This window comes from Pseudonaja textilis, chromosome 3 (assembly GCF_049901715.1).
Source record: "Pseudonaja textilis isolate UNSWEBS1 chromosome 3, rPseTex1.2, whole genome shotgun sequence".
In the NCBI taxonomy this organism is placed as follows: Eukaryota; Metazoa; Chordata; class Lepidosauria; order Squamata; family Elapidae; genus Pseudonaja; species Pseudonaja textilis.
This window is the reverse complement of record NC_141992.1, coordinates 189875649-189901605: the sequence shown is the minus strand read 5'-3', so window position 1 is coordinate 189901605 and position 25957 is coordinate 189875649. Positions and strand designations below refer to the sequence as shown.

The 25957-nt window shown below is 43.0% G+C and overlaps 1 protein-coding gene across 3 annotated transcripts in view; it reads left to right on the top strand.

Annotated features, from left to right (window-relative positions):
* Nucleotides 1-352: 352 nt before the first annotated feature.
* Nucleotides 353-25957, top strand: part of ADCY8 (adenylate cyclase 8) — a 146252-nt gene continuing 120647 nt past the window's right edge. For all 3 annotated transcript variants that reach the window (XM_026703673.2, XM_026703672.2, XM_026703671.2), the window contains exon 1: nt 353-2833. In XM_026703673.2, coding sequence (XP_026559458.1) covers nt 1955-2833 — 879 coding nt within the window. In that variant the 5' untranslated portion in view covers nt 353-1954. The remainder of the gene's footprint in view (nt 2834-25957) is intronic.

Genomic DNA, 25957 nt, shown 5'->3' with positions numbered 1-25957 from the left:
CGTTTGGCAAACTCCTGGCGGGTAGAGAGCCTCCGAGCCGGAGTTTCGGGCCAGCAAGCAGGTGTGGGGCGCATGTGATGATGGGGCACGTGTGAACGGACCTCCCGCGGGCAAGCCGTCGCTTCTTTGCTGGGGGGGCGGAGGGGAGAGGAGAGGGAAAGGGGGAGAGAGAAGGAGGCTGGTACTTCTTTAAGTGGGCACCCAGGGGAGCCGAGCCGAGAGCCTGACGTCACCGGGCCATCAGCTGACCGCGCTGGGTTCTGCCCTCCTTCCCAGGCGAGAGAGGCGGCTGGGCGAAGAGAAGCCCGGCCGAAGCGTCCTTGCAACGGTTCGGGTTTCGACCCGCGAGGGACTTATCCCGGCCGTTCCGGGCTGCAGGAACCGAAGCCAGCCACCCCGAGCTTGGCTGGGGAGACGCAGTCTGGGCGAGCCCGGAGCGCGCAGCAACTTTGGACGAGCGTGGTGAGGTGGAATCGGCTCTGCAAAAAAAAAAGTCTTGCCCCAAGTGTTCCGGGGGGACGAATCTGCCACGGTTTCGGGCCCGTCCCGACAATCGGTCGGTCTTGTCCGGGGCTTCCTCGGTTTCCCCTTCCCGAAGGGAGGGCAACCCGGCGTTGCGTGGCGGCTGTGGTGCGTGACGGAGCGGGGGAGCCGGCTGGCCCGCCCGCGGCGTGGGAGCGCAAAGGAGGAACGGCGGGCGGCGGGTTGCAGAAGCCGGTGATGCATCCCCCAGCCGCCGCCGCAGCCGCCGCCGCCTCTCCGGCTGCGAAGAAAACGGCCGAGTAGCCCCGGAGCGGATCTACCCAACCCTTTCGTTTCACCCAGCCCTCCCTCCCTCTCGAACCCACCCCCCTCCCCGGGCCATGCCTCGCTTCAAGATCTCCCGAAAGAAAAGGAAAACTCCTCGCTTCCTGCCCGCCGTCTGGTACCGCTGCAGCCTTGGGGGGCGATCGCGGCAGGGCTGCCGGGAGAAGATGCTCCTGGCCCGAGAGAGTCAAGCCTTGGGCCGCCTGCCTTGAAGCTGCCCGCCCGCCTGCCTGCCCCCCGGTCCCGTGGCTGGAAGAAGGCAACCGCGCTTCTCCGCGATCCTCGTTCCCTGCCGTTGGCTTCCCCACCGCCGCTCGTCCGGTCCCTTCCCTGCCTCCTTTCTTCACCTCGCTGGACCGATGTCGTCGCTTTGCAGCGGCCGCTTGGCGTTCCCGCGGCTGGAGCCCCCTCCAGCCTTCCCAGCTGTACCGGAATAGGAGTCGGAGGTTGCCGCTGGCTTCTCCTGCCCACCTGTCTCCCGAGCCCGTCACTTCCAGCCCTGCAGAAGTTGCATGCGCTCCCTACAGCCGTTAATCTCCCCGCTGGGCTGCTTATTTAAAATATATATACTCTTCAACAGCCTCTCTGGGGGATTGCGCTTTCACTTTGGCTTGGATTCCGTCTAAGGCTGCAAGGAGGAACTTCGGGGAACTTAAAAGGATGAGGAAGCCGCCTGCCTGAAACTTGGGAGGCTGCCCAGAAAACCAAAACCAAAACCTAAGGACACGGGGTGGCTCGGAATGTAGGATGGGAACTTCCAAACTGTCCTCTTTGGGGATCTCCCCCTCCCCACAATCCCAAAGACTCCCAGATGTTTGTGGCCTTTGGGTGTAGGCTCCATGGAAGCTACCAGCCAGGACTTGGGGGCCTGTGGCTTCGATTCCACTTAACCGACCTTCCTACCGGCCGTTCGCCTTGCCCAGCTGATCTGGAAGCTGAAGGGGATGCAGTTGGCGAAGGCCCACCTTGCTTCCAAGGTATATCCAGTGTCAATGGAGGCATGGGGAGGACCCTGTCTTCTGCCAATGCCGACTGACCTTTGATCCCCCTGCCAAGAAGGTGGGGGGAGGCGGCGGGAGGGAGCCAAACCAGCTGCCTTTCGATGTGACTGGACCTTCCTCCTGCTCCGAGCCCCCCGCCACCCACCATGGAGCTGTCCGAGGTACGTTGCTTGAGCGACAGCGATGAGTTGTACACCATCAACCAGACGCCCCCTAGTGGCGGTGCCCGCTCCCAACGCCTGCTATGGCAGTCCGCCGTGCGCCACATCACGGAGCAGCGTTTCATCCAAGAACACTGCAGTGGCAAAGCCCTTGGCTCCGAAGAGTCCTACTGCCCCAACCACAGCCATCCTTCCCGGCGTCAGTCGGCGGGCAAAAGCCTCAGTGGCCACAACAACGGGGGCACCAAAGTCTTCCCCGAGCGCAGCAGCAGCGGCGGGGATCTGGGCTTCCTGCACTTGGATTGTGCTCCCAGCAACTCCGATTTCTTCCTGAACTGGGGCTACACGTACCGGGGTGTGATCTTCCCCACTTTACGCAACTCCTTCAAGTCCCGGGACTTGGAGCGCCTCTACCAGCGCTACTTCCTGGGCCAGAGGCGGAAGTCGGAAGTGGTGGTGAACATCTTGGATGTGCTCACCAAGCTGACCCTCCTCTTGCTCCACCTGACTTTGGCCTCGGCCCCCATGGACCCCCTCAAGGGCATTCTGCTGGGCTTCTTCACAGGCATTGAAGTGGTCATCTGTGCCTTAGTGGTGGTCAGGAAGGACACGACCTCTTACACCTACCTGCAGTATAGCGGTGTGGTCACCTGGGTGGCGATGGCCACCCAAATCTTGGCCGCGGGCTTGGGCTGTGGTCTCCTTGGCGATGGCATTGGCTACGTGCTCTTCACTCTCTTTGCTACCTACAGCATGCTCCCTCTGCCCCTCACCTGGGCTATTTTGGCTGGCTTAGTCACCTCCCTCCTGCAGCTTATCATGCAGAACTTCATCCCCAGACAGGTGGTGATCTCCATCAACCAGGTATTTCTTGTGGATTCCTTCTTTCTTTCTTTCTTTCTTTTCCCCCCAGGTGGGCAAGTTGGTTCACCTCCTGCTCAGACGTAGTTGGAAGCAGTAGCAGATCATTGCTAAAGCAAACCTAACCAGGACATCCCTTGGCATGTCCTGCCTAAGGTGTATAGGATCCCGAGATCTTTTGTCTGCGGTTACAGTACAAAGAGAAAGACGTCCTTTTGCAAAACACAACAGAAATGCTCTTTCCTCTGTGATACTGAAAACAGTGCCCTTTACGAAAGCAAGTGTGGCTAGTAGCACTAGTTAATCAGAGGGAAACAGACTTTTTAGGATAGTCCCATTCCCGAATCTCATTTTTCCTAAGTTGATCCTTTCCAGCTATCATGGGAGTTGAAGTCCAGCATCCACGGGGAGCATCAGAAAAGAGGGCAAAGCCATAAAATATATTGGCATCCCGTTCTTCTTTTACGGATGGCCAAGAACATTTACACAAGGTCATCCCCAAGTTGGGCTTCCTGATTTTGGGGTTGCCAGATCCATCCGGAGAAATATCCTGTAAGATTCCCAGCTGAGCACAGGATTCCTCCCCCAAATGCAGCTCCTTGCATCTGGGCACCTAGATGCAGTGGGTCTCTGAGGCAACCTTATGCTTTTCCCCTTAAAATATTCTTCAGTGCCACCAAGGCCAGGACGGGAATCTGTTAATTGCACATCCAGTGTGTACACATCTAGACTTTTAGAAAGGGAGGTTATGCAGGTGTCCCTGGATAATGCCACGTAATTCCCTCTCCTCTGAGTTCTCCTTGTTCAGTGCTGCATTGGGTCCCTGTAGTATTTGATCAATTATTCAGCAGAGTTCATCAAGTGGAAGAAGAGCTGTTTTGAGCACAGCTTTATATATGGCAAGCAGAGGATAAGCAAAAGTCATCCTCGTTTAATTTACAGGACCTTTCCCCAAGCGCTGCCGTGTGTTTGTCGGTTCCCCTCTAACTGTGTGTTACTTCAACACCCGTGTTGTTTTTCTGGAGCTGAGATTCGGCATTATGAGGCTTGAACACCTTTAGAATGTCCCAAGCTGGGACAAGTTGGGATATAGGATTTCTGCCTTTATAACACTCTTTTTATACTTCCTAATTTTGGTTGGCTGACTGCTGTGTTTTGTTAGCTGGGATCACTAGGCAGTTATTATTTTTGGGGGGAGTGAGGTGTCCTGCAACTTCAAATTTGTGTATATTTGTTTACCTGTTTTAACCATAGGACTTTCCCAGCTGTATCCCAGCTGTTTAGTTCTGATCTTTATTAAATGACAGCTGGAATTTGGTCAGGTGACCCAAGCCATCTGCTAAATCTGTGGCTGAGGCCTCCGGGATTATATAAATTAATCTGTCCGCTAAATCAGGCTAATTGAATTCAGCGTTGTTCTGTTGTTGTTCCAGTTCATGTACTGAAAGTTCTGATATCCTATTTAATATGAATCAAATAGACCTCAGTACAACAATCCTATTTAATATGAATCAAATAGACCTCAGTACAACCAGTTTGACTGGTAGTCTGGTAGTCTGGTTCTCTCAGTTGTGATTAACTGTGGGGAAGCAGGAAGACCATAGTTCAGCCATTTCTTTGGTAAATTGGTAATTCAGAGATAAATTACGCTGAGTCTTTGTGGTTTGGTTTCTTGGAACTAAAGGAAAAAGGACTGGGAACTATAATAATACAATTATTAAAAATTTCAATTTCCAGGAGGCCTAGTGACTTTGTTTATTGATTTAGCCGCTTATTTTATGCAGGTGCTTATTCCAGGAAAGAAAGACTACTCAGATTGAAAACTTCCTCCAGGTTACCATCTTGCAACAGAATTAAATATAATTTGCTACAACAATATCAGGTCCAAATGTGAGAAAGCTTTAAACTGGTTTACAAATTGTTTCATCCAGGAGGGTTAAAGGTCAGACTGACACATATTAAGGGAGTCCACACAGAATCTTTCAAATGGATCAGTAAACGATCTAACAGGTGCATTTTATAAGGAAGGGCAAAGCTATCATTTCAGATTTATTTCCTGTTCCAAAACAATTCCTTCCAGAAAAGAAGTTCCCCCAGGCAGACCAGAGCAGGAGGAAAACAGACTGTTCTGGAAAAGAACAGAATATTCTGCCTTTGAAACGATGAGATTTGCACACACCTATTGCATAATAGGGTAAGATGGGATAATTTAAAGCTTGGATATTTTATTTTATTGTGGTTTAGTAGGTTATGCAAGCCCACTTGACCTACTTAATTTATGGCTCAACATATGGTATTACAAACCCAGAGGAAGAGATGAATTGAGCAATTCAGCTTAGCAGGTCATTGAACACAGTCCTGGAGTACTCGATGGTGAGGTGGTAATAATTCCTTACGTGTGTAAACTTGGTGGCTTAGGAAATACACTGGATTCTTTTAGGAGTAAGGTTCCCAACTTTTCCATCTGACTCATTAATCACCTAAAAGCTTGTCAGCTAAAAAAAAACAGTTGATGTACTTGACAGGTCTAAAGTCTTCGTTTATTTATTAAATTTGTATGCTTTTCTCCATTTTTCTCAGAGACAATTCTAGGTGGCTTACCCATAGGAAAAGGAGTGGCAGAACCTGGAGGCAGAATTTTAAAAAAGGGATCAGCTTAGAATCCCTGTGTAGTCCTTTTTTAAGTCTGTTTTAAAATTAATATTAAATTTTAATGTTAATATTATTTTCAGGTTTTCTTGTGTTGCTTTTATTTGGTTGTAAGTGTAAGAAAGTGGCAATATCTGCGGGCGGAGTTAAAAAGAGGGACAAGCTTAGAATCCCTACATAATCACAAGCAGACTCTGCTTGATGCTACGTAGGGATTCTAGGCTGCTTCCTCTTTTAACTCCATCCCCAGATATTACCACTCTTTGTCCTATGCTTACAACCAAATAAAAGCAATACAAGAAAACGTTAAAGTAATAGTGACATTAAAACTGACTTAAAAATCAACAAAGATGGCAAGGAAGAAAGCCAAATACATATGAGGAAGCGGTGGGAGGGGTCTTACCTCTTTTTCATTAACCACCTTCAATTGGCAGAACCTGGCTTTGGGACCCTTTTGGAAGGCCAAAAGACGGGTGCAGATCTCACAGTGTTCCAGAGGGTGGGAAACAGGCAGGGTGGGATTCCAAAAATTTTACTTCCGGTTTTGTGGAGGTAGCTTGTGGGTGTGGCAGGGGGAAGGATACTGCAAAATCCCCATTCCCTCCTCACCCCACTAACCCGCTTTCCAGCTCCATTCTCCTGTGCAGGGCAACAAAAGAAGACCCAGCCAATCAGGTGGGACTCAGGAGGCAGAGAATAGATGATGGCTGGGCCAGTCAGAGGTGGTATTTGCCGGTTCTCTGAACTACTTAAAATTTCTGCTACCGGTTCTCCAGAACTGGTCAGAACCTGATAAATACCACCTCTGGAACCAGGGCAGAGAAGGTTCTTTTGCTGGACCTAAAAGCTAATTCTTTAGTTGAAGTCTTCAATTAATCTCACCAGAGAGTGACATCCAGTGTTACATGGTGGGGACGTGCTTTGGTAAGGCCTCACACCCTCTGGACCAAATGTTGGTGGTAGACAAAGACAACTGTGTACACCCAGAGAGAGACAACCGTGTGACAACTCAATAGGAGAAATTAATGCAGTCCAAGTGAGCTGCAAGGGAAGATCATCTAGAAAATGCCTTCTAACACTGAACAATGTGTTATGCCCTCCCTGTCATATCTCCCTCGTGTTTTCTCTTCCCTTGCCCAAGCTTTTTAAAATGCTGTCTAAAACTGGCTTAAAGTCCTGAAACATTTTAATCTTCCTAGTTTATTGCAGCCACATTGTGCCGTGAGCCCAGGGAATGTACAGCTCTCAGTCATTTCACTCTTTGGTTGAATGAATTTATCTCCGCTCTGTTCTGCTGCTGGGTTTTTTAGAGCGATGCTGTGATTGGACTGTGATTTGACTAGATTTTTTTAAAAAAAAAAAACTGCTTCAATTTGTTCGTCACTCAGGGAAATCTAGTGATGGGATGGGAAATAAGTGGAAAACAGAAATCAGTAATCTCTATCAAGAATTGGCTTGGAAACCTAGATCCAGTTTGGAGAGAAGGAAGAATTCTTTTTGCAAACTCTGTACAGGTCAGGATCAGCAGTGGGATCCTACCTGTTCCATTATCGGTTTGGTGATTGAGCGCACGCGCACCTAACATGCACACAGCTTTCCACACACCAGCTGAAGCAATCAGCTGAGAGGATAAAGAAAAGTGCAGGAGTGGGAGACTTTTTTCCCTCCTCTCAGCTGATTGTCGGAGGCCTTTTTTTTTTTTTTTTACTACCGGTTCGTAAGAACCGGTCCAAACCGATAGCATACCACCACTGGTCAGGATCCCCTGTAGGTAACTAGTTTTGTAGAGATGCATGCATTTTTGTCATTGAAAGCTAAAGGAAATTTTTTTAAAAAATTCCAGCAGAATTAGAAGACCACTCAATGTCCATTCCCTTCTTGGGTAGAGATGGCATCTTTAGGGCAAGCCTGGGAAACTTGAAGAGGGAAAGAGACCATATTAAGGAATTTGAAATCTTTGTGCACTTCAGATTAAGACTTGGCACATCCGTCACCTGTTTGGTGGCTAGCAGAGTAGGGACAGGAGTGAAAATAGGGGTGGTGTCAGTGAGGCCTGGACGTCTTTTGGGGGGATGGCAGTGGTGCCAGTAAAGTTATTGATTTTCTGCACAGATTGGGCAAGGTTGCTTGGTGGGCGAAGCCAACAAGGAATTCTTCAACAATTTTAGGGATGAAGAATGAAAAGCCTCTTCTAGGATGAGCAACCAAGGTGACCAAAGGCCTAGAGACTAAAACATATGAAGACCGGTGGCAGGATTTGGGCTTGGCTAGTCTCGAGAAAAGAAGGACTAGGGGGAGACATGATAGCAGTTTTCCAATATTTGAGGGGTTGCCACAAAGAAGAGCGGGTCAAATTGTTCTCCAAAGCACCAGAGGGCAGGACACAAAACAGTGGTTGGAAACTAATCAAAGAGAGAAGCAACCTGTAATTAAGGAGACACTTCCTAACAGGGAGGACAATGGAGTAGCTTGCCTTCAGAGGTTGTCGGTGCTTCAGTTCTGGAGGTTTTAAAGAAGAGGTTGGACAGTCTTTTGTCTGAGATGGTATAGAGTCTCCTGCTGGAGCAGGGGGCTGGACTAGAGGACCTCCAAGGTCCCTTCATTCTATTCTATTCTATTCCTATTCCCTTTCCCCTCCCCTCCCCTTCCTCCCCTTCCCTTCCCTTCCCTTCCTATTCCTATTCCTATTCCTATTCCCTTTCCCCTCTCCTCCTCTCCTTTCCCTTCCTCCCCCTCCCCTCCCATTCCCTTCCTTTCCCTCCCCTCCCCTCCCATTCCATTCCATTCCATTCCATTCTATCAAGGAAGTCCAGTTGGACTTTTGGAAAAAGCACCTTTGGGTTCACAAATGACACCACTCTTTTTCAGGTTACCGTGATACTGCCTCAGTATCCTCTTTCTCTCGATGTAGGAGCAATCCATATTTATCTTCCCATGTGGTCCATAAAGGTGGTCAGTGGTGGTCAGTTGTCAAATGACCAGTCACCAGAGTGGTTAAGCTAATGGGGATAGATCGGACTTCCTCACACTGGGTGCTTTGGAAGGTGTGTTGGTGGCCTCTCTCTTCCAAAGGCTGCCTAGCCATTTAATATGCACCGCAGTGTTTAGAGGGAGTTTGTTGTTTGATATCCTTTCGGACTGGATCGTTGGAGAACGATTATTCACCTGCCTAACCTTGGTCTGCTACAGAGTAGCTAGGTTCACCAACATGTTGGCCTAGATTGAAGTGGAATTTGGGAAATTGTATTCAACATATTATGTGAACCTAGCCATTGCAGTAAACTAGCCATCCTATGTAGCCAATAATAATAATAATAATAATAATAATAATAATTATTATTATTATTATTATTATTATTATTATTATTATTATTATTATTATTATTATTATTATTATTATTACAGTAAACACAGCAATGAGATAACTATGCTGGGTTTCATATCATAAATCACTAGTCGAACACTTCCCAAATTGTTGTTGTTGTTGTTGTCGTCATCATCATCATCAACATCATTATAATTATTATTTGTTAAGGATCAAGATGTTGCGTGAATCAGCCATTCCCAACTTTCGTGCATGGCTCTCTTGTGCTAGAAATATTATAGATAGATTTTCTCTGTGGAATGAATGAATGAATGAATGAATGAATGAATGAATGAATGAATGAATAAATAAATAAATAAATAAATAATCACACACACGTACTCCTCTGTGTGTCTGTATTTCATGGAGTAGATCTAACTATGTGATTCCTAGGACTCAAAAATGACTTGATGTCTATATACATGCCTATAAACATACATGAATAGAATAGAATAGAATAGAATAGAATAGAATAGAATAGAATAGAATTCTTTATTGGCTAAGTGTGATTGGACACACAAGGAAGTTGTCTTGGTATGATACAAGCTGTACAAGTAAATATATAAGCTATTGCAAAGAGACTGCCGCTTCAGGCTACATAGCTGTGTCCTAATATATACCAAACATTGTGGTATTAGACAAGGATCAGAAAGAAGAAAGTGGTGGTGATCAACGGAGGAGTCCTAGTGACACTATGGTTAGAAGACAGTATTGCAGGCTAACTCTGCCCATAGCCTGGAGTGGAGATCCTGACCGGCTCAAGGTTGACTTAACCTTCCATCCTTTGGATGTTGGTCAAAGAAGGGACCCAGATCACTGGGGACAATACGCTGACAATATAAACCACCCATAGAGTGTTGTAAATCTCTATGGAGTGGTATATAAATTGCTATTGCTAGTGACGTCAAGTGACAGTTACATCCAGAAGAAGAAGTATTACAAGCTAGGGAAGTATCAGGGCCTGAAGGAGGAACTAAATAAGATGTGGAAAGTAAAGGCCAAAGTGATCCCAGTGGTGGTGGGAAAACTCAGGGCTGTGACCTCTAGAGTGGGAGAGTGGCTCCAGAAAATCCCAGGAACAACATCGGGATTATCTATGTCCAGAAGAGTGCAGTGCTAGGAGTAGTTAAGATACTGCAGCAAATAGAATATTGAATATACAACAGACTAGAGACTAGAGACTAGACTAGACTAGACTAGACTAGACTAGACTAGACTAGACTAGACTAGAACAGAACAGAACAGAACAGAACAGAACAGAACAGAATAGAATTCTTTATTGGCCAAGTGTGATTGGACACACAAGGAATTTGTCTTAGTGCAAATGCTCTCAGTGTACATAAAAGAAAAGATACATTCATCAAGAGTCAAGAATCATAAGGTACAACACTTAATAATAGTCATAGGGTACAATAAGCAATCAAATCATACTAGGAAACAGTCCATATAAATCATACGGATACAAGCGACAAAGTTACAGTCAGAAGTCACAAGTGGGAGGGGATGGATGATAAGGAGTGATGAGAAGTGTCTCAAACCTCCAGGCCCCAAGATTGAGGAAGGCACAGACTACCAATAAGGGTGAGAAGGAATTTTTAAAATATATCTCAAAGTCATTTTCCACTCCTAGTGACCAATATACTGTATATCTTGTTAATTGCAAGATTGGTAGATGGAGCAAGAGATTTCAGTTTGACGACCTCTGAGTTGTCCTCTCCTGAGTTTCCACGAGGCTGTATTTTCAAGCCCAAAATGGTCATCTCTTTGGAACCATTCATATATTTACTTGTACGGTTGGCATTCAATTTTTTTGCCCGTCTGTCAAAGCCATTACGGCTATTGAAAGGAAAAACAAACAAACAACCCCCAACTTGAGTTGCAGTCCAAAGCATCTGGATCGCCCTACGACGAATTAGAGTCAGAAACTGATTGGAAGCCGGTGCAGGTGGCTCAGACGGTACACAGCAGTGTTACATTTACCAGAGCGCCTGCCCATATTAATCAATGTCCACTCTGAACCAGTTAAATTTTACAAATGACCATCAAAGGCAGTCTCATACGTGGCAGATTTTGCAATAAATCTCACTAAGATGTCTCCAGATCATAAGTAATGAATTTGGAGTAAGCGCCGACTTCTTGATTACCGCATGGGTAGGCTAAGCTCCAGCAATTTTCTATTTCCAAGACTGACTGGAACAAGGAAGCTTCTGTTTGGCAAAGGGGAAGGGAAGAGTGTTTGAAGAAGATACAGGGATATACAGTACATATATTCTTGTAATCTTCCTCAAATATCAAAATACGTAAGAGCTAAGGTAAAGGAGTCCCTGTAGATTTTACTCCACTGCTCATTGCCATCGATAGAGGCAGTGCTCATCTCTGTTTCAAGGCCATTGAGCCAGTGCCATCTGAAGACATTTTTAAGGTGAAGACTCTGGGCTTGTTGGTTGGAAAGCCAGCAGCCCAGGTTCGAGACCCAAGTGCCACGCGATGGGGGGAAGCTCCCATCATCACCACAATTCCTGCCAACAACTTAGCAATTCAAAAGCATGCAAATAAATTGGTACCATTTCAGTGGGAAGGTAACAGTCCTCCATGACATCATGCTGGGCACATGACTGTGGACATGTCTTTGGATAGTGCTGGCTTAATGGCCTTGAAACAGAGATGAGCAACATCCCATCTGTCTTTCTGTCTGTCTGTCTGTCCTCCTATCTATCTATCTATCTATCTATCTATCTATCTATCTATCTATCTATCTATCTATCTATCCAGGGGTGGGATTCTACCGGTTCTGCCTGGCTCTTTAGAACTGGTAGCTCTGAAGAGCAGCAGACATAGAACTGGTTTTATGTCTGCTGCTGTTTTGGCCCGCCCACCTGCCCGGGCTCTTACCTGACCTTTATTTCCTAAGCTGCCTTGCGAGGCACAGCGGCGGTTGAAAAAGCAGGAAAAAGGTGCTTTTTCAAACGCTGCTTCCCTGCACGCAGCGCTGCTCAGCTGTCCAGGCAGCAAGCTGATGAAAATTTACACACATGCACAGCGTGCAGGGAAGTAAATTGTAAATCACTGAATTGGTAGCTAACCCTTCAGATCCCATCCCTGTATCTACCTATCTACCTATCTACCTATCTACCCATCATCTCACAGTCATTTGAATGAATAGATTTCCATGAGTTAAGGTCCTTATCTGTTTGGAGTGAAGTCTCATCTGCTAATGGAGATCAATGAATAGTTTTCCTTTTTTGCTAGTTCCTTCTTGGAAGTCCTGAACCTTCCTCAGACAGCTCAGAGGAGAAGGAAGGCAAATATAACAGCAGAAAAATGTCTATTTGGCCTCCAGAAAATCCATTTCCCATTTTAAGGAACATCATGAATATTAATTGGAAATATACTATTTCTATTTATTTAACACAGGGCACAGCTCACTCACAGAGACATGCGGTTGGCCTAAATTTAGATTGCACTAATCATGGATAGTATGATTAAGGAATGTTTACTGCAGCTGTATCTGGATGAGCAGCTCCTTATCTGCACAAAGATTTCACAGAATACAAGATATTACTAGTTCATCAAATCACATTTTCCATCCTCTCTCTCATATCCAAACTCAAGAGCACCATAAATACTATTAATATTCTTCAGCCAGTCCACCCCTGTAAAATGTTGTCACTTGTGGTATTAGACAAGGATCAGAAGAAAGTGGTGGTGATGCAGCAACACGATGCAGCAACTAAAGTCACCTTAAGTCTTGACGTCAAAGTTAATTCTGTGAAATGATTGTGTCTGTTTGTGTGTTCCTCTGTCTGTAGTTTTCTGGGCAGCAATAGAAGAAGTGAATTGTTTGTCCTTTAGCAGGATGCTTTTAAATCTCTTTCTCTAGCCTACAGTCAGATTTCCAAGTAGACACCCATCCAAATAGGTAACCAACCTGGCTCCTTCTTAGCTTCCAGAGACAGAGAAAGTCAGTAAGATGCTGCCACTTGCTAAGTCATGAAATTAAATTCCATTGAACACAGTTTCATTTGAGGAGGGGCCATGCTGTGTATATTTCATCTCTCCTGTATGAAGAGATTCAAAATGTTACTCATAAATTTCTCAAGCAGCCCTATTTCAAACTGACTTAGACCAGCCTTCTTAACATTTTCAAGGTTAACTCTTTCACCTTCCTTTAATCTGAACTGGGCTGTTGAAACCTGGAACCCAATCAGGAAAAACAGTTAATAAATAGAAGGCTAGTAACATTGGGTGACTTTTAATTTTTTTTACAGTTTTATTGGATTTTTATTTTTAAATATACATCAATATCAATACATGAACAGTGTGGCCTCTGGGTATAATTCATTTCGATACAAGTAGCAATAATAATATTAATAATATTTGTTATATTAATCAAACTTATATAATCCTAGTATTAATATACATGTTTGTTTTAAAGTAGTTATTCAATATATCAATGTTCCATTTTGATGCCAATGAAATTATTTAAGCATATGTAGTAATACCATCATTCACCCTCTAATCTTTCCATCTAGCTATTGCTTATATTCTATTATATTAAAATTATATATGCTAATATCTCCCCTATTTCTTATTTCTACCTCTATTCTAGCTTCTAGTCAGGCCACCATTACTAATCCTAGTGTTAATACACATGTTTATATTAAGACTTTTATTTTTTATTTTTAAAAATGCACATTGAGTGTCCTAACCTAGTTTGAATTTAAGGACAGGACAGTTTAGCCAAATCAAACATAAAAGTTGGAAGATATGCTTTGGTCCAAAGAATTTGCAATACTGAGAATTCAAGTCTGAATTTGCAAAATAACATAGCCAAGAATAGAAAATGTGAACTTTCTTTCCAGTGAGAGAAAGATAAGGAGTGTCAGATCTATGCTACAGTTCTATCTATTATCAAGAGATCTATTGACAATTATGTTTGCAACTGATGGCTGGCCAGGGACTGGGGAGCTGTCCCTGATTTGGGTGCTGAAATTTTATCTGCTCTACTTAAGGTATGTTTAAATTTCAGCATTTTCATTTGGCGCCCTCTGGTGTTTTTTTATTCTTGTTTTTGTTTTTAATACCACTTAGAATACCGTATTTGAATTGCTTGAGCTTTGATGCAATCTTTTTCTCCATTAATCCAAAAGAGTAGCTGCCTCCCAGAAGGTTAATTTCATTTCAGACCAATCCTTTCCAGGAACAATCTTGACCTTCAAAATTCACAGGAAAGACCAATATGAGAATTATGCAGCAAAGGGAGGGTTGGGGTGGAGGCTGTTTCTCAGAATATGACTAAATAAAAGAATGAATGATATTTACTCTATGTATGAATGTCTTGCTTGGGTGATTTTCTCCAGTGCAATAGCTTATACTTTTCTGCAGATAAAATAAACACCAACATTATGTATATTACAAGTGTTCCTATCATAAACAGAGCAAGTTTTTTCTAAAAATTGCTTTATCAATATTGGGACCTAAGTATTGAACATTTTATTTTCTTTGTTTTCTTCTGAGAATATCAACAAAGAAAACAGAGATATGGGATATTGATTGAGACTTATCAGGAAGACTCTTTGGAAAAAAACATGGATGAAGGGAATTGTTTTTTTCAAAACAGAGAGCTTCTTCTTCTAATATTTTGTGAGCCCTTTGGCAATATATACCTATACATACACACACCCAAAATTGCATCAACCCTTCTGCAACCGTTTCTTAAAGATTTTGCTAAGTTAAAGCTATAGACCTCCTTACACAGTCTAGACAGATAATTGAGAACAGCTGAAAAAACTAGTGGAGTTTTAGGGAAGGGTAGCAACTCATAGACCATGGTCTGACTTGAAACCTTGCTGTTGTATGTTCACTGTTGGCCAACAAATTGGGCAATTTGATTTCTTATCATTTATATAGTGGTGTGCTGCCTAAGTTACATAGCTTCCTTCTTAAATATGCTGTGTAATTTGAGTCATCATGGCCCTAAAAATTCATTTAACCAAGCATCAGACCATCCTCTCAAAAATTCCTGAAAGACATTTTTTTTTCATTGCAGCTGCATTCAGAAGACCAAGCTTGATAGGCTCTCAGTTATAGAAGCTAAACAAAGCTGAGTTTTAACAGAACAGAGTTGGAAGGGAACTTGGAGGTCTTCTAGTCCAACCCCCTGCTTAGGCAGGAAACCCTATACCATTTCAGACAAATGGTTGTCCAATCTCTTCTTAAAAACCTCCAGTGATGAAGCACCCACAACTTCTGGAGGCAAGTTGTTCCACTGATCAATTGTTCTCGCTGTCAGGAAATGTCTCCTAGCTTGTTTCTCTCCTTGATTATTCTCCATCCGTTGCTTCTTGTCCTGCCTTCAGGTGATTTGGATAATAGCTTGACCCCCTCTTCTTTGTGGCAGTCTTTCAAATACTGGAATAATGCTATCGTGTCACCCCAGTCCTTTTTTTCTAGACTAGTCATCCCCAATTCCTGCAACCGTTCTTCATTATGTTTTGTATTCTACCATCCTCCGTTTCCAATTAAACGCATTACAAGAAAGCTACAATGTAGTTGCCCTTGGTAATGGTCAGTCACACTCCTCAGAAATGCTTGGGGGAATTTCTCCTTCCTTATTACAACTCAAGGAATCCGTTCTCTCCCCAAATCCTTGACCCACAAATGGCAGGGGCAATTCTGCAATGTTATTTGATATCTGCAATTTGCCTAAAAGTTGAAGGATTTATTCCCTCCCTTTCCTGAGCAAATCCTCTTTTTTTTCATGAAGGCAAGGATGCTTAAATTCTTCTTTTTGACAAGCTCGATGGACTTCATGAAGGGAATGGTATTTATATCAGGAGCCACCCTGTCTAGATCAAAATTAGCTAACATTTGTATGGGCTGGCTTGTGACTCAGCATTAATTGAAGATTTTTCTTGAGGAAAAACAAAACACAGAGCTGTGTTTCTCAGACAGCTGGTGGTGCTTTATCATGCAAGGACTATAGAGCCTAAAATCACAATAAGCTTTCAGGTTATTTTTTTTTTCCTTTTGTGTTGCAGTCTTAAAGAGAAAATGGCAATAAACTGCAACCAATTGCAATAACACTTAGACTTATATACCACCCTGGGTGGTTTACAGAGTCAGCGTATTTCCCCCAACAATCTGGGTCCTCATTTTACCGACCTCAGAAGGATAGGAAGGATGAGTCAACCTTGAACTGGTCAGGATCGAACTCCAGACTGTGGGTAGAGTTAGCTGGCAGTACTGCATTCTAATGATCGTGCCGCTGAATTCTAAGCACAGAAAAACTGTAAAGCAATGGGATCATGAGTAGTGAGTTACTGTTCTCTGCAACTTACAATCATTTGATTTTAAAAGTAATTAAAATCAAAATGGCGGTGAATTTCGTGTAATACTGTAGTAGTTAAAGGCACCAGGCCAGAAACTAGGAGAGTGTGATTTCTAGCCCCAACTTAGGCACAAAGCCAACTGGGTGATTTTGGGCCAGTCTCTCTCTCTCTCTCTCTCTCTCTCTCTCTCTCTCTCTCTTTCTCTCTCTCTCTCTCTCCCTCCCTCCTTCCCCTCCCCCCCTCTCTTTCTCCTTCCACCCCTAAGTTGAAGATTCCACACAGTCTTCAAGGGTAACTCTGCATGAAGGATGTTAAGAGTAGTTGTGTCTTGAGACAGTATCTGCCTGGAGAAATGTCCAGTCCAGGAAAGAGTAAAACTGATGCACCAGATAGAGTTGTGCACAACGTGCCTTCCAAAGTTGTGGGAGCTTCATCACTGGACATTTTCAAGAAGAGATTGGACTGCCATTTGTCAGAAATGGTGTAGGATCTCCCGCTTGGGTGGGGGGTTGGACTAGATGACCTACAAGATCCCTTCCATCTTGTCTTGAGACAGTATCTGCCTGGAGAAATGTCCAGTCCAGGAAAGAGTAAAACTGATGCACCAGATAGAGTTGTGCACAACGTGCCTTCCGAAGTTGTGGGAGCTTCATCACTGGACACTTTCAAGAAGAGATTGGACTGCCATTTGTCAGAAATGGTGTAGGATCTCCCGCTTGGGTGGGGGGTTGGACTAGATGACCTACAAGATCCCTTCCATCTCTGTTAATCTGTAAGTGCCCTCTTGGCCACCCAGTCCTTGCTCCCTGAGTTTATGAGTTAGGAGCTATGAGTTTTATGGGAGAGCCCAAGTTGCATGCCACTCCTGACAAGGCAAATCCAACCCTATCTAGGAATAAAAACTGAAAGTCTCCAGACTGAACTGGTCCCATCAGTCACAGCCAGAGTCACTCAGTCTCTTGGTAGGGCTAAGTCAGAGTCAGTTTCTCAAAGGATAACACTGCGTATCATCAATATGCCAATTATACTGAGCCTTAGCTGCTGGATAATATCACACACTGTACCTGTAGATGTTTTTTAAAAAAAAGGAGGGGGGAAAGAGTAGAATCTTGTGGCATTCCACACAATAGGGGCCCTTGGGAATAATCATCCCCCCCCAATCAGCACCAAGTGGAACTGGCCCTGGAGAAAGGAAGAGAACCACCATAAAATGGTGCCCCCAATCACCAACCCATGGAGCTGACTCAAAAGGATACAGTGGTTCCTGGTATCAAAAGACACTGATAAATTATTTAGCTTGTGGGTTGTTTCTGCTGTTTTAATGCTTTTAAATTGTTTTCAAATGTTAGAATAGTAAGCTGCCCGGAGTCACTTGGTTAAGTTGGGTAGGGAAAGGAAGGAAAGAAGATGGGAGGGAGGGACGAAGGGAGGGACGAAGGGAGGGAGGGAGGACAAAAAAGAGAAAGAGAGAAAGAAAAGAAAGGAAAAAAGAAAGAAAAGAAAAGGAAGGATGGAAGGAAGGAAAATGGGAAGGAGGGGAAGGGAGGGAGGAAAGAAGAGAAAGAAAGAAGAGAAAAAAGAAGAGAAGAGAAGAGAAAGAAAGAAAAGGAAGAAAGGAAAAAAGAAAGAAAGGGGAGGGAGGAGAAGGAAGGAAGAAAAAGAGAGAAAAAGAGAGAAAAAGAAAGAAAAGAAAAGAAAGAAAGAAAGAAAGAAAGAAAGAAAGAAAGAAAGAAAGAAAGAAAGAAAGAAAGAAAGAAAAGAATGGAGCACTACCTCCATCCCAGCTCTAACATAGGTCATCAACAAGAAAACTGGTATTGTCTAGGTACTGAATCTCAGCTTGAATTCCAATTAAAATTTGTTTAAATGATCTGCTTCCTCCAGAATCCTTGTTGCCTTTTCACCTTCTCAACAGACTTTCCTAAAAAAAGAAAGGAAGATTGGAGACCGAAGAATGATAGTTCTCTACAATAGTTGTGTCCAAGGCGACCTCTTGAGAAGTAGGTACACCACAGTAGGCACACTCAAGAGGTCGTCCAAGGCAACCTCTTGAGAAGTTAAGCACCACCCATCCCCTCAAAGAGGTCCACACCTCTTTGGATTTTATGTGAAAATAATGGCCATTCTTTTGCATTTTAATACTCTTGGCAAGATGGTGCCCGCCAAGAGCGATAATACTTCCCAGATGGTTAATTAGCCTAATGTCATATAAAGCAGCTTCTTACATTCCAATCAATTTCCAAGAAAATGTTCAATTGAAATAAATTAGTTTCTGGAACATAATCTGCTCATTTTTATCCATTATGAAGGGAAATAAATGTCTATTTTTGTGCCATGATGGACAGGAATTAGTCTTGATTTCAAAATATTCTTTGCTCCCATTAATATTGGTGAAGATGTGAAGTTGGAAATCTCTTTTGGGCTTTAAGGCTGTTTAAAAGCACATTAGAGTTTTACAGACTAGAAATTGAAATGGTTTAGAACAGTGGTCGCCAATCAGCGGGCCGGGGACCACTGGTGGTCCATGAGAAAATTTTGGTGGTCTGCAGAGAAATGTCACCCCCAAAGCACCTTCCAAAGCAATTAATCCAGGCTGCACGGGAACACAAGGCTGTGCCGCCCATATGGCCCATGGGAACACAAGGCTTGCGTTGCTTGCATTGCGAACAACAAGAGGTAGTGAAGAGAAAGGGTGAAGGGGGGGAACTTGCCCCACTCGCCCCATGTGCCTGGCCATTGGGCTGCTTCTTTCTTCTTCTGCTTTTGGCTGCACACAAGGAAAGCCGCCAAAGTCTTTCTTTCTCTCCCCCAAACTCCACCAGAAATGAGTCTTTGGGACCCTGCAAGACCTCCTGCTCCAAGAGGTTGTGCCGGCATGACAAGTCTCACAAAGACTCATTTCTGGTGAAGTTTGGGGGCGAGAAAGACTTCTGTTGCTTCTGCTGCTTTCCTTGCATGAAGCCAAAAGTCTCTCTGCCTCTCTCTCTGAGAACGGAGCTGGAGCTGGTATCCTGTGATCCCAAATAAAGAATGGTCGATTGGCAGGAAAACGGGATGGGGAAATTTTCCTGCAGACTATTTTGGGGGTTTTCTCAGGGTCTCTGGTCTGCGGGATTTAAAATGATGAGTTTGGTAGTCCCCGTGGTCCAAAAAGTTGGCAATCCCTGGCTTAGAAGACCAGTTTTGCAACCGGGAGGACATTAGGGGTTAAAAGTAAGTTCACTGTCATATAATTCACATACCGGTAATTTCATTTCTTAAATCGGGATTTGACTTTTCAACAGTGGCATAGAAGAACTAAATATTTTCCACATGAGACTATTTAAAACCTATATTAGCTTATGTGTATTTCAGTTTTAAATCTCTCTGGTCCCAGCTCCTGAATCCCTTGTTGAACAGTACATCTGAACCTTAAGATTGATTTTCCCTGTAATGTGCATTTTTTGAAACGCAGCATTCAGAGCCAAGAACTGCATTTTGAAATTGGGAGCCACATAAAATTGCTTTAATGATCCTCGTTACAAGTGTAGAACATCCAAATGTGATTTGGTTTAAACACAAGTAAAACAAAAGCAAGCTGAAACTATCTCCTTGATGGATGATGCGTGATCAAGTCACTGTCAGGTGCAAGCAACCATATACCAGTAGATACATTTTCTTTCCCGATGATAAGTCCCCCATCTTGTTTTTCAACTCTCTTGATGGTACAGTCATGGCCATTGTGAATTTGTCCATCCATCTTGTGTGTAGTTATCCTCTTCTTTTTCTCTTTCCTTCCAATATCTTGGAAAATGCTCCCTTAATAATCTCTTTGGGGAAACCTAAATGGCTGAACCTTAAATTGGATCATTCAGTCATATCATATTTCAACAGCAACTTTCCGTCTGTTTTCAAAACCTTCCTAAAAATACCAGAAATCCATTTTATTTTATTTACTTTTTGCATGCAAGGCCGGTTTCATTAAAAATTAAAATCAGGCTAAACCTGAATTTACAACCTTTTTGCTTCATAAACAGAGTTTTACAAATTCTCTGTTGCTCACAGCTATCACACCATAATGAGCAAACCTTGGTTTCAGTGTTTTTATTCTTATAAGATGAGCACAAACAATGTATTTTGAAGGTCTCACATCCCATTGCTAGAATAAAGCCTTTTTACCGGTTACATTTTCAGACTGCACCAATTGAATACTAGATGAAATAAAATGTTGGTAGAGTTATTTATGAACCAATGCAACCAGAAGGAAATTGAATTCATTGCAATTCATTACATTCTCTTGTAATGCATTTTACTGTATACCCTCTTTTGTAAAAAGAAGAAGAAAAATAGAGTGGAATTCCAGTGATGTGCTACTGTAGTATTCATATCTTTACATAAAGCTTGTAAAGAAATGTTTCTTTCTGGACAATTAAAGATAAATATGTAATTGTTAAAATAGAGTAGTTTGTCATTTCAGCTGAATAATGCCATTTCAACTGCACGGTGATCATCTATTTACCGTTGACAGGTAGTTAAATGAATTATTTCATCCTTTCTGTAACTTATCTTGCTTGGACATTTTCTTTTTCCTTTATTTCTTGGCTGTTGAGCACTGTTTCCATCTGGCTTTTCTTAATTGCCAAGATACGTTGCAAGATGCAATGATGACACTTGCTTTGTAACACCTCAGCCTACAGCTGATTGCAACAGATTAATTTCAGAAGCAACAACAAATGTAGAACTGATCATGATAAATGTCTTTTCTTAATATAAAGAACAAGAGATGTGTGTTTGCACAGACCTGCATGGGGCAAAAACATACCATAGTAAGAAAGTTCCATAAAGCATAACACCCTTGTATGAGCCAAGGGTATCCACAGGGTATGGCAGCCTTGATGGTGTGGAAGGAAGGCAGGAATTGAGGGAGGGAGGGAGGGAGGAAAGAAAGAATTCCAGTTGCCATCTTGACTTCTTTGATTGTAGCTTGTACAGACCTCTGAGATAGATTGAGGTTTTAAGGTATGATCTCAACACTTGTACATATGCAAATACATACTTATTTTCTTCACTTAGTATTGGAAGAAAATCCAGTGTAAGCAACTAGGAAAATCTCCTAAAATATCAAACAACAACAATTAACACCAGATCAAACAACATTGACAAAATATGAAAAACAAATAACCCATAGTTTGCTTTTGAGTGAAGCCATCAAGCTTCCTTCCCCCTTGCCTCCTCCTCTTCCCCTTCTTTTCTTCATTGGGCCCTCTTTCTTTTCCTTCCTTCCTTCCCTCCCCCTTCCCTCCCTCCTTTCAATGTGAACATGAGAGATCAGAGTCCTTCTTGTATATGGACATCTTTTCCGGTTTTTCTTTAAACCAGGATCCAATCTTGAATTGATTGATCAAATGTTTCAGTATTGGAGATTGTTCCAGTCTAGAGGGGCTGCCATATTGAACTGACAAGTCTTACTTACCAAGAATTATTGACTAGAAATAGGTGTAGAAATACCCAACGGACCCAGAAAACAAATAAGCATTTCATTTACAGGATAAGGGCACTTTGACTTAAAGTAGAGATGACTAATAGAACGTAAAGACTTCCTTACTTCATGCAGACACGGTAAGGTAATTATGAATAGTTTGTCTGAGGGTATGTAAGAGTGATGATAACTGGGAACTAGGAAATGGATCCAGGTAATGGTGAAATAAATTCTGCCCTCAGCTCAGCAGAGCCACGTGTATAAGGTAAAGGTAAAAGTTCCCCTCACACATACGTACTAGTCATTTCTGGCTCGAGGGGGCAATGCTCATCTCCTTTACAAAGCCAAAGAGCCAGCGCTGTCCAAAGATGTCTCCATAGTCATGTGGCCAGCATGACTAAATGCCGGAGGCTCATGGAACGCTGTTACCTTCCCACCAAAGGGGTCCCTATTTTTCCACTTGCATTTTTACATGCTTTCAAGTGCTAGGTTGGCAGAAGCTGGGTCAAGTAACGGGAGCTCACTCCGTTATGTGGTGCTAGGGTTTCGAACCGCTGAACTGCCAAGCTTTCTGATTGACAAGCTTAGCGTCTTAGCCACTGAGCCAACGCGTCCCCTATATATAGAAGTAAATGGCTGTATTTTTCAAGAGGGTACAATTCTTCCTATAGTTGGAAGAACAAGCTTCATTTGAACAAGGATTACATACATTTACGATCTCATGGCGAGTTGTCTGCAGCACATTGGTCATGGCAAGTTGTCCTAGAGTCCCTTGTTGCTCTCTGAACTTGGTAGTTTGCTGCAGACATCTCATTACCAGTCCTAGTGCACTGATGATGTTCCTTAGTTGGGTAATGAAATGTCTGTAGGGAAACTACCAAGCACCTAAAACTCCATTTTGAACAGTACAACATTGTTCTCGAAAGGGAAGGGAATTAAGTTTATTTTAAGGAAACTTCACACTCTCTGATCTCAGCTTTTTTTCCCACTGTTTCTAAAATAGCAGTGGAGTATGCAGAGGGATGAATATAAATGTTTATTTTTGTTGTATTACAGACACTGCATTCCATTTCATCTTGGCTAGATGTTTTGGCCAATTCTCATGCTGAAGGCTCTGATTCTACCCTGTATTCATATGAACAGAAGAGATTGGACTCCCATCTGTCAGAAATGGTGTAGGGTCTCCTTCATGGGCAGGGGGTTGGACTAGATGACCTACAAGGCCCCTGTCAATCTGTTATCTGAATACAGGTTTCTCCAAATGTAGCCGCAACTGCATTAGTTTCTAAATCAGCTTGAAACCTTCTGCATTTTCAAAAACACAGATTCCAATCAGTCATTTGAGACAAGTGGCTGTCCAGTCTCTACTTAAAAACCTCCAGTGATAAAGTACCCACAACCTCTTCTTTTTTCATTTAAATATTTTTTTATTGTTTTCTATCATCCATTTCCTTTCTATGTTAAGCAGGGTGCTCGTTAAGTGTCCAAGGTGTTAACATACAAACATACAAACAACAACAACATCATCATGATCATATATATATATGCAGTAATATATAAACAAATATGATAACATCAATCAATTATAACATATATTATAGTCCATGATAGTATTGATTATATAACCATCAGAAATATTTACTCACCTGTTTTTCTTTCTCCTGCAAACCATATTTCACCTAATTCCACTCCTCTAACCTCAATATTTGTCATTTAACCATTTATAGAATAGTTCCCATTTTGTGAAATAGTCCAAATCTTTTTTTTTCCTCTGAAGGCAAGCCATGCCACTAGTTAATTGTTCTCACTATTAGGAAGTTTCCACGTTGCTTCTCTCCTTGATTCGTTTCCATCTATTGTTTCTTGCCTTGCCTTCTGGTGCTTTGGAAAATAAGTTGACACCCTCTTCTTTCTGATAATACTTGTTCAATATAACATTTTCCCAGTCATCTCCCCCTTTTGCATAAGCATTCCACCAAATATCCCAAATTCAGCTCCTTGTTCTCCCTCGTCACCATCCATATCTAGCTTGCAATTGTTCCCTCTGTTTCCTCTGCAGTTGATCTTTGATTCGCTAATTTTCAAGTCTATGCAATCTGCTAATTCCCATTCCCCTTTGAGGAACAATTAAAGTATCTGGATGTATTTTGCCTACAGAAGAGACAACTTAGATCAGCTATAATAAGAGCAATCTTTAGATATCCGAAAGGTTGTCACACAAGAGGGAGTTCATTTAATCTCACTTGTCCCAGGGGGCAGAATTAGACTCAAGAAGTTGAAATTGTAAGGAAAGTGATTCAGGCTAAACATCAAAAGAAACTTCTCAACTGTCTGAGCTGTCAGACAATGAAACAGGCTGCTCTGTGAAATGGTGAATTCTTCTTCGTTGGACATGTAGGGGGCGTGCATAAGTGCACCAATCGTGCCTACTGTCCCTGTCCTATTGTTTCTTTTTATTTTTCTTATAAGTATCTATCTCATGTATTCAAAACTATGTTTATTCTTATACCTGTATCTTGTAAGTGATTGACAAATCAAATAAATACAAAATACAAAATTTTCAGTCTTCTGGATGTTGGATGTTAAAGATGTCCTAGAAGATCCAACATTAAGTAGGAAGTTGGCAAGGCTGCCTTTAAGGTTCTCTCCAATTGCCTAATTCTATTATCATTGTGATTCTAAACTAAAACCATAGCATTTGCATATAAATGCATAGCTATGCTCACTTTCTGAATAATATATGCCTAATATAACTAGTAGTGTTTCTTAGAGTGATGCAGTGGCCTAGAGGTGGAGTTCTTGCCTTGCAATCAGGAGACTGTGAGTTCGATCCTTGGTAGAGGCAGATATTTCTCTCTGGGCACACTGAGATTGTATCTGCTGAACAAAACTCCTCATTGGCTAAAGGAAGGGCTTCCGTCCATTAAAACACTCTGCTAGCTCCATTCTGTTGCCCAGACTACACCGTGCAAGGAATTATGGGATTGTTGAAAAGCAATGATCACTATTAGCATTTCTTATGCATTTACCCATAACTTCTAGATAATTGATCATATTCCAGAAGATGCTCAGGATTTACCTGTTGTTTTTCTCCAGTTTCTCATATCTTATAAATAACCAGGAATTTATATTTTACTGAGCATTAAGGACTCAGAGCTCTACCCATGGTCAAAGAAGACTAACTAACATAATAACAGCATTGGAAGGTACCATGGAGGTCTTCTAATCCAACCAACTGCTCAAGCAGGAGGCCTTATACCTGTGATGGCGAACCTATGGCACGCGTACCTTAGGTGGCACACGTGCCATAGGTGGCACGCAGAGCCATTTGTGCTGGCACGCGAGCTGCAGGCAAAATTACCTCATTGGGCATGCATGCGCCTCACAGCTTATTTTTGGACAGTTTGAGGCCTTTTTTGGCCTCCCAAAGACTTGAGGAAGGCTTCTGCAGGCTTCTGCTGGCTTTGCAGACCGAAAACTAGCCCTATTTCATCACTTCCTGTTTTTTCCGAAAACACCAGAAGTGGTGAAACGGGGCTAGTTTTCGGCCTGCAAAGCCAGAAGAAGCCTTCCTCAAGCCTTTGGAAGGCCAAAAAAGGCCTCAAACTGGCCAAAAATAAGCTGTGGGGTACAGTACAGGTAAGGGGACGGTAGGGGTGGGTGGGTGGGGATTATGCACACATGCGTAGGGGGCATGGGGGCGCATTCCCTATTGGGTGCTGGCACACAAGTGCGAGTGTGCAAGCGCGCACACAATTTTTGGCACAGGAGCCCAAAAAGGTTAGCCATCACTGCCCTATACTATTTGACAAATAGTTGGGCAAACTTTTCTTTAAAAACCTCCAGTAATGGAGCACCCACAATTTCTAAAGACAAGCTGTTCCACTGATCAACTGTTCTCATTGTCAGGAAATATCTCCTTAAGTTATAGAATGCTTCTCTCATGGATTAGTGTCTACCCATTGCCCTCAGGTGCCTTGGAGAATAGCTTGACTTCTTCTTTGGGATAACCCCTCAGTTATTGGAACATTGCTATCATGTCATCCCAGTCGTTCTTTTCATTAAACTAGACATACTCAATTACAGCAACTCTTTTTCATATGTATTTTAAGCTCCAGCCCTCTTATCACCTTTATTGCTCTTCTCTCCACTCTTTCTAGAGTCTCAATGTCTGTTTTATATCCTGGCGACCAAAACTGGATGCCATACTCCAACTGTGGTCTTACCACAGCATTATAAAGTGGTATTAACACTTCACATGGTCTTGATTCTATCCCTCTGTTAATGGAGCCCAGGATAGCTCTACCATTTCCCCATTATTAGCC